At 33.9% G+C, this 9,054-nt stretch overlaps 1 protein-coding gene across 1 annotated transcript; it reads left to right on the top strand.

The window, feature by feature from the left end:
* The first annotated feature begins 622 nt into the window (after positions 1–622).
* LOC131941728 (DNA excision repair protein ERCC-1) lies at positions 623–7,120 on the top strand. Its single transcript, XM_059301191.1, has 11 exons — positions 623–677; positions 1,984–2,055; positions 2,150–2,207; positions 2,779–2,882; positions 2,979–3,078; positions 3,321–3,397; positions 3,560–3,659; positions 3,774–3,845; positions 4,508–4,576; positions 4,671–4,722; positions 4,842–7,120. The coding sequence occupies exons 2-11, from the start codon at positions 1,988–1,990 to the stop codon at positions 4,847–4,849; spliced, it is 708 nt and encodes a 235-aa protein (XP_059157174.1). The 5' UTR covers positions 623–677; positions 1,984–1,987; the 3' UTR covers positions 4,850–7,120.
* Positions 7,121–9,054: the final 1,934 nt, after the last annotated feature.

The raw sequence follows: 9,054 nt of genomic DNA, 5'->3' as shown, positions 1-9,054 counted from the left end.
GTCTTTTGGGTTTAAACAATACTTAATAACTGAACAGATACTAAATACGCACTAACTATGTCAAAGTCATAGAGTCAAGCTAATCTTAATCAGAATAAGAAACACTGACAATGTTTCACATTACAGGCACCTCTCCCTCAATGTTGGGTGTTGATCCCAAGTTTTAGAATAAAGAATAACCTAAGTTGTTGCTAAATAAACGTATGTTGATAACTTCAGTTGTGTTTTATGAGTTCATTAAAATTAATTGAATGAGAAGTGCTGCTTTGCAAAAAAGTGAAAGATCTAGATCTAGAAATTTAAAGATTTTTATCTACATTTTAGATTTTAAAATTAAATCATAAACGGAACACAGTTTAACTTTAAACGTAGGCCTACATTGTTACTGTATAGAATCCCACAGCTTAAACTTGCGCACATATACTGGTCTAATTTTTAAAATTTCCACTTTATAACGCAATCTTTATTTAATTTAAAAATTAATTAAATGTAAATTATGTTACACCAGTCAAACATGATTATTGCATTGCCATTAGGTCTTCTAGATCTAGATCTATGTGTAAAGTTTAAAACTCCATTAGAAGGGAGCGAATGTTCAGTCGCAAGTTTCAACTCACGACAAAGCAAGTACAAAGCACGCACAAAGTGAAGACACTAGATCTAGAACGAGTAATCAAGTAAAATAAAAAAAAAGCTTGTAATTTTTTTTACTAAAAATAACAAGAAAACAATCAGTACTCCAATGTGTTAAAAAAGTAACCTTTGACCACTTTTAAACGAATTGTTCTGGCATGTCAAGGAGTCAACACCGAGAAGCTAATTTAATCTATCTTACTAACAGTCAGTAACAATAACAATCTAACAAACATTATACTATTATACATCCATACAGTCAAAATTCATTGTCCCATTCCCACCAGTCTGTTGTACGAGTCTTTAGTTAGATCTAGTCTGATAGTATTCAGTAGATACCCAGTAGATAGATAACATTTAATATTTAACATTCTAGGAAGCTAGTCTACCACTCTGTAAGTCTACCCTACCACTGATCACTGAACTGAACGTGAACAGTTCACTCATCACTCTCCTGACTCACAGTACTACTGAACTTCTACTACTATTGATTTACTATTATTTGTACATTAATGTACAATACATGTCAGTAATAAGTAAAGTTACTCAAGTACTAAGAAGTAGTCCCTACTTTTTTAAAATTTACTAAATACTAGATCTAGATCTAGATCTAGGTCCTAAATTTCATTAGGCCTAATCCTAATATTATTTATAATTAAATTAGTTATAGTAGGCTAATAAATAGTATTGAATAGGTTCCTTCAATTACTTATTGACTTATACTAACTTAAATTATAGATTTATAGAAAGATCTATTTAAAATAAATAATAGTAAAAATGATTATGATGTGACTAAGTGGATCGCCGAGCGCTCAGAGTATTATTTGAATTCAGTAGGATGCATCCTAAAATTTTGGAATTTGCCATCTTCTGATTAAAAAACTTAATATTTCGTTTGCTAGCACATCATCATCTGGTGTGGTAGAGCCAAGAGTGTGGTAGTTAAGTTCATAGCCCTGGAGCTCCAAGTTCAAACCCAAGTTAGCACAACCTGAGTTCAGTGCCTTATGACAATTTTTTTTTTCATATTAAAAAATCGTGTAAATTTTTTATTTTTTTAAAATAATTTTTTATATTTTTAAAAAAATTCATCACTTGTATGACTGCTTGCTTACAATACATTTTCTATCCCGTGGGTGAAAAATCCCACCACAGTCTGTGGGATCACTGTGAGTTCAGCAGGCCTACAGCATAGGTCATAAAATGAACTAGTTCTATTTGATATTGTCAATGTCTTCACTTCTCTTGCTCCCCCCCCTCCCCCCCCCCCCCCCCTTGTTTCAAGCTAACAGACCTAGATCTACTTTGTCTGATGCTCATTTAAAAGATAAAAAAATTTATCCTATTTAGAACAATGGCCGATGAACACATTTCCACTAGCAAAGATTCAGACGTTTTACCAGGCAATGACATTTCCAAAATGTGAGTATTGAAATGCTAATTTTAGTAACATATTTGCAGCAATTCACTTTTTATGCATGCACTGTACTTAAACTTTCTCTCATTTTTCTTCCAGTAATCCAGCTGGGACCAAAATTGGATCCTCCAATTCATTAATAGTCAATCCAAGACAGGTAAATCTTTTACACAAGCAACTTATAGACAACATGGTCAAGTGGTAGAGCACTTAATAGCTGACCAAATAATTCTAATCAGAAATTTGGTTAAAAATAATGCATATAAGATTTTAAACTCTGGAAAATAGTTCCTACTTTAGTGAAAAGTCATCATCTTTTCTTGCTCGTGCCCAAGACAGATAAGGTAGAGTTCATTTGTTTCAGGGACCTCGGCATTCACAGTGGGTTAGTGTTGTCAGCACTATGCCCAGTCGCCTTTGTTTCCCTAACGTTAGTCATGTGTCCATCAGAGTTGGGTAGACTTGGGGATGACCTACAGAATCGAACCCGGGATCAGAACTCTAGATTTTATTTCAGGGCTAGCTGTCTAGGGCTCTACCGCTCAGCCATGCCCATTTGTGAAGAATATCAACCACATAAGTTTAATCATGACTAAACAATGAAAAATAAAGAATTGATTGTTACACAGATTACCGATGAAAAGTATACAAAAAGATAATATTATGTAATACTAAACATTAATAATTCCTATTCCTAAAGCCTAATTATAATTTGTATTTCTAATTAGCGAGGAAATCCAATCCTCAAATCTGTTCGAAACATTCCTTGGGAATATGGCAATATAGTAGCCGATTATGTAATGGGGCAGTCCAACTGTGCATTATTTTTAAGGTAACTGATTAATTTCTTTGTTCTTAATCTCACTTTAATGCATAGTATTGATTACATTTTTCTACCCCATTACATTACACTGCTTATTTATTTCAGTTTGCGTTATCACCAGCTACACCCAAATTATATTCATGAAAGACTAAAACAGTTGGGAAAAAGCTATGAGTTGCGTGTTTTGTTGGTCCAAGTAGATGTGGTGAGTTAGTTACTTAGCCGCATAAATTTTGTTATTTTATATTACATTTAATATTTGTTAAACAACTGCATTTACTTTACATTAGTAAATTTAGAGGATATTTTCCTGACTCACAATTTCTGTTTTGTTTTATATTTTAATAATTTAAACAATCCATCATATTCAAAATAATTGTCAGTATATCTTATGTTTGAAAAGAAAGCTAATGATTCAGAACTAACAATCTTTATTTTTAAATCAAGAAAGACTGTCATCATTTGTTGAAAGACCTAGCAAAGATTTGCATCCTTGCTGAGTGTACATTAATTTTAGCATTTAGGTAAATACTTCAAAATTATGGCCTATATTTTTTTTACCTGTTAACTGTTAATACTTGTTACAAAAAGCTAAAGATGTTGCTTAAAAAAATGTTACATATCAATATAGCTTATGGCATAGATATAAACAAAAATTGTGTTTAGTATATTTTCTTCTCATTCAGCCCAGAAGAAGCTGGACGTTACCTTGAAACATATAAAATTTTTGAAAATAAACCCCCTGAAGCATTAATGGAAAAAACAGAAGAGAATTTTATGGCCAAGGTAAAGCACAGCATTTAATCACTTCTCACCTAGCAACCACAGCTATTTTAATAGAAGTACTTAACATTTATAGTTGTGTGTACATTAGAGTAAGAGGATGATTATATTTTTTAGTTTACAGACTGTTTAACCCAAGTCAAATCTGTGAATAAAACAGACTGCCAAACTCTCATATCCCAGTTTGGGGTAAGTAGTATAGCAAACCATTGAATATATATTATTAGTAGGGTTTTTCTAGTTCATTTCACAGAATACTGACAGATTTCTTTAGGTGTTAAATCAAAATAAAGTCATGCACCTTGGGACAAAGAGGTTATGGAGGAGCGGGTTTATAAAATGTGCAGTGTTACATTTTGGCATTAATTTTTTTTTCACAAAACCAATAAAAAGAATGGATTTGCAATGCAGAATATACAAATAATTTTAACATTTCTTTTAGAAAAAGTTAAAAATTCAACAGTGTCTGACCTCAAACTCAAATGGCAATGATGGCTAAAATCGTCAAAAAATATGACAAAATCACTTATGGCAGACCCGTTGATGTGATATTTCCTCAACAGAAACATATTCATGGTGAATTTTTATTACAAGGGTAGGCCTACAGATTTTTAAAGGCCTTTAACACCCCTTAGTCTGCTGATAATGAAATAGGTGCTCATTATTATGCTGGTTAGATAGGCATATAGTTTCAATACTCTGGACCAAACATTTTAAATGGATGGAACTAACTCACTGTAAATTTGAAGTATATAAAATATAATAAAATTACATTTAAAAATCAAAGATCAAGAAATAATTTGATTGTTTTATTCACTGATGCTCAACTTTACTATTAATTAATATTCCAGAGCCTAGCGAATGTTATGGAAGCTGGTCAGGAAGATTTATCCTTGTGTCCAGGATTTGGTCCACAAAAGGTAACTTTTGGCCAATCAAAATTAAATTACAATAAACTATTATCAGTATAAGAAAATCAAATGTGATATTTATATTAATATGTATTGCTTTCAGGCTAAGCGACTTCACCAAATATTCCATGAACCATTTTTAAGATCTCAAAAAGGTAATTTTCATAATTTATTAGTTAGTTTAATATACAAGCTGGGTTTCTTAAAAAATAAATTGTTTTGACCATCATACAGCTGGTAAGTTAATAACTATTTTTCTTTTATAAATTTCAAGGGACATAAAATTGCGCTGATATGTTCGCCATACATAAAGATGACAAGCACCATAAAATTCTGAATGTAACCATCAAGGCACTGTATTCTGTATGGAATCCTCTTTGAAAAAAAACTTGTCTGAGCTACTGCATGTTTACTGCAGATTATATGTGTTTACCAAATCTGCCCCAATTTTGTGAGTCAAACTCACTTGTGAGAAATAATTCATGTTGCATATAATTGGTAAAAAATGTAAGAGGCTGAACTGTTTAAAAATAAGTAGTATTAAAAAATTCTCTATTGAACTGTATAGAAGTACAAACTATGAAACACTTAAACTCAACCGATTGTGATGTAGCATATTTTAAAACATAAAATTCTGCAGTTATGGTTAGTGATAAATTGTAGGTCTCAGATTTTATTACAGCAAATCAATCATGTTTTAAATGAAATTCTCTTTATCTTAATGCAGATAATTGAGTTGTGTATGTGGAATGAGATTCAGTTAATTGCATTTGCACGGTGATTATTGCAGGGTCCATAGCCAAATCCCAAAAGAAAATTCAAGGCTTTTTCAAGGTTTTCAAGGTGATTTTGGGGGGAATTTCAAGGTATAAACTACCACTAACGGGCATTACAATGAGGGTGATGTATGTTTTTTGCACATACAATTTTTGAAATAATGTTGGTGTTATTACAAAATTATCTAAGTCAGGAGATTGTCTGAGAGTCCAGCATAATCCCATTTGCAATCAGTATCTTTGGTGTCAAATGACACTCCTCCAACTTCTAGTTTCAGAAAAACCTCTTTCAACACTGGCTTGACCATGTGACAGAAGCAATAGATCTCTAACAATTTTCCAAATGTTCACATAAGAAATTTTGCTACCAAGCTGTTCTATGAAAAAAATGTCCAGCCTATCATGTTCTCAATTAGATTTAGATAGACAACCATTTAGAGTACATGTATCTATGAATGTTGAAAATTGAAACAGAACTTGGTCACACTCAGCTGATTCAGTTTCCATTTGTTGACTAGGATGTGAAGAATTCCCTTCATTTTTTTGGTGAACTGGCTCTATTTTTTTTAAACATTTGCATTAGGCTAAGTCTCTCACTAATGACTAAAGTAATGGAGATTTCAAAAAAAAAAATTGATGAAAATCCGATCAAAGTTGTCTTACAATCAGATTTGAAATTGAGAATTTGAAGCTCATTTGCTTTTTTTATTTTTTCTAGAGACTTTATTAGAGAGTCAGCAACAAACCCAACTTCGATTGAATGACTTGTCAATGTCAAGTGCTAATCAGAATCAGGTCATTATACATAAAAGGAAGCATTGGTTCGTCTGTCTGATAGTCCTTTAAAAAGGACTCTGCACATATATAGAAACAAAAAAAAAACAACCTAGCTATGCTTGTAGAAATTATCCTGCTTAATGTCACAAATGATCTCACGCTTTTTAAAAGATTATTACCTCCCCCCCCCCCTCAGTCACACATCACAAAAAGCCAGGCCCCGCCCTCTAAAATGACGTCACACCTCAGCCTATAACCCCTCCCACACCCCCACCCCCTTGATTGCAGTTCAATTTTTCTTAAAATAGGATTTTTTTCCCAAAATCTTGTCTGAACTCTGTCAAAATTAGAGTATTTTAATCAATTCCTTTTACAATTTATTAAAACAGTTTTCTAAAATGCTAAAATTCGTTTTCTGACATTGCTTTTTAATAATGCAAAAGTGTGATGTCACACGATCTGACCCCCCCCCCCCATCACACACCGTCACACGATTACGGATCCCCCCTCCCCCTACGAGTGTGACGTCATTTATGGACGACCCCAATGTCCCCACCTATGATATACATGATGACGTAAAGAAATATCGTGGAAGTTTTAAGTTGGTTCATATCGCGGAATAACAGAATTAAGTTTTTTTTTTTTAAAACAAGTAACTACGCTAGTAATACTCATGTCAGAGATGTAGCCGCCCGATAAAGTGAAAAGCGGATTTTTTTTTACAAGCGGATGGGAGGGGGCAGTGACAGCGGCAATTTTCTCAAACACGGTAATTCGAGGCTTCTTAAACATTTCAAGGACGTTTTATCACAGTAAAAATCAATTAGATCTAGACCCTGCTAGATGGTGTAACTAAATTATAGCAGACCTACATATTTTGTTCAATGACCTAAAACGATGCAGATCTAGTTTTTGTTTTCGCTTTAATCTAGCAGTAAGCCCAATATTAAAGATAACCACGTTAAAATTAGATAAACATCGTTTGTAGAACTGCCTTGACCGTGAGACACTACTGTGCTCGCGCGTGGTCTCGTGTCGTAGGTCTTACGGTCAGCGCGACCTTGAAGTGAGATGCGGTAAAAAGTGTCCGTAAAGTTGAGTGAAAACAGCACAGTCATAGTCCTTCAAATTATTTTTCTTTTCTTTTGATAAATACACAATTTTTTTTTTACGTCGGCGCAAAATCTTTCCTTTTTTATAGAAGACAATCGGCGATGCTAATGAGCTGGTAATGTTAGGATTTAGTTTTTTTTTAATTACGCAGCCTAGCGGTAGTCCATTGATGACGTCACGTAATTAATGCGAATTTTACCCCAACCTCTATCGTCATAAATAACCAGACAGCCACGTCAAGAATGACATCAAAAAGTTCCGTCTACAGCCTCACCCATCTGATACGGTCAATGTGTATTTGGTCCATAGCCCACGTGAGATTGACGATTACGTCATTTGCTATTGGTTTTTTTAACGAACGTGATAAATATACCTATTGGTATTAGGAAATCTTGTTGGTTAATAGTTAAAAATCTAGATCTAGATCCACGACTATATTAATTATTAATATACTGCAAGGTCACTGTAAGTTGAGAACTTGAGATAGACCTAGAAGACCTTCTAAGGTCGCAGTGACCGAAACATCTGCTATCGTGGGGTACACAAAGAACCGTGATTGATCTAGGTTCGTAAAAACGTGTCTTCTCGCACATCTAAAATAACAGAACACAATAATTCGATAAATTATGTCTCGCTATTTACCCGTAATTCCGCAGCTACGTTTCGCCCTTTTGTGTTTAACCCACACCGAGAACATTTTAATTTAAATAAATAGAAACCTACGCTCGCATAGTTCAGGCTATTCTTTTTTTATTTAAACCTAAGGCTTATTTTCTTGAAGAAAAAATATTAGTTCTAGATGTAGGTTTAATTATAATCAAGATAATTTCCATGCGCGACCAGAATTTTAATGATTTAGGCCACATTCCAATTTTTTTCTTTACGGACATCACCGATCAGGAGACAACAGACCACTCGCGGGGCGGGGGGCGTCGATTGTTATGATTGAATATGTTTGAAACCATAGAACCGGATAACACGGAAATTTAACACAAGAAAAAAAAAGGTCGACACTAAATCGATTTTGATGTTTACTGTAGGCTTTTGCGTAACATTTGCGGCCTAATTCCGCAACAGGGGTGTCAAAATCGAAAAATTACGGACAAAACCGTACAAGTAGGTAGGCCCTAACAGAAAACAATGAATCTAGAATCTAGTAACTCGGTCGTAAACGGAGATATCCGAAAAACGATGCTAAATTTAGCCCTCGGCTATCGTTTACGTCACGATCTAGAATCTAGGTTAGGAAAAGCCTATGCAAAACTGGTCAGGTTGAGGTCATAGCGCAGGCTCAGTGAAGGAGAGGGTTGGAAATAGTAGACTCCGAAGTTAACGCAGACCCACGGCAAAAAAAAAAAAAGCCAGAAAAAATTTAGATCTATCAGAATTGAATTTTTTTTTTAAATTCGATTTACGCACGGTTTTCAAGGTTTACCTATAAAATCCAAGGGGTTTTGCTCATTTTTGGGGAAATTCAAGGGTTTTTCAAGGCCTTGAGATGTTTTTTGGAATTTAAGGGTTTTTCAAGGATTCAAGGTCCGCTACGGACCCTGTATTGTAAAGGTCAATTAAACTGCTGTGTTAATAATTTGTACACAGGTGTAGCCCTTGATATGTAGGTTGTTTTTGAATGTTCACATACTCATTGCTAGAGGGATAGCAAATGCCTGTGTATATATATATTTTTTTTTGCAATAAACAATTTTAAATTGGAGTTTGTTTTGCACTTACTGCATCCCCATGACAGAACCTGAAAGGAGTTTAATTGACAAGTGAATTAGCCAGACACAGTGAGAAAGCACCCCTCACTTTAATTTCTGT

This window comes from Physella acuta, unplaced genomic scaffold (assembly GCF_028476545.2).
Source record: "Physella acuta isolate Inbredline_101_S28 unplaced genomic scaffold, ASM2847654v3 ptg000370l, whole genome shotgun sequence".
NCBI classification, from domain to species: Eukaryota; Metazoa; Mollusca; class Gastropoda; family Physidae; genus Physella; species Physella acuta.
Note: the sequence above shows the minus strand (reverse complement) of the source record. Positions and strands in the feature narration are given on the sequence as shown.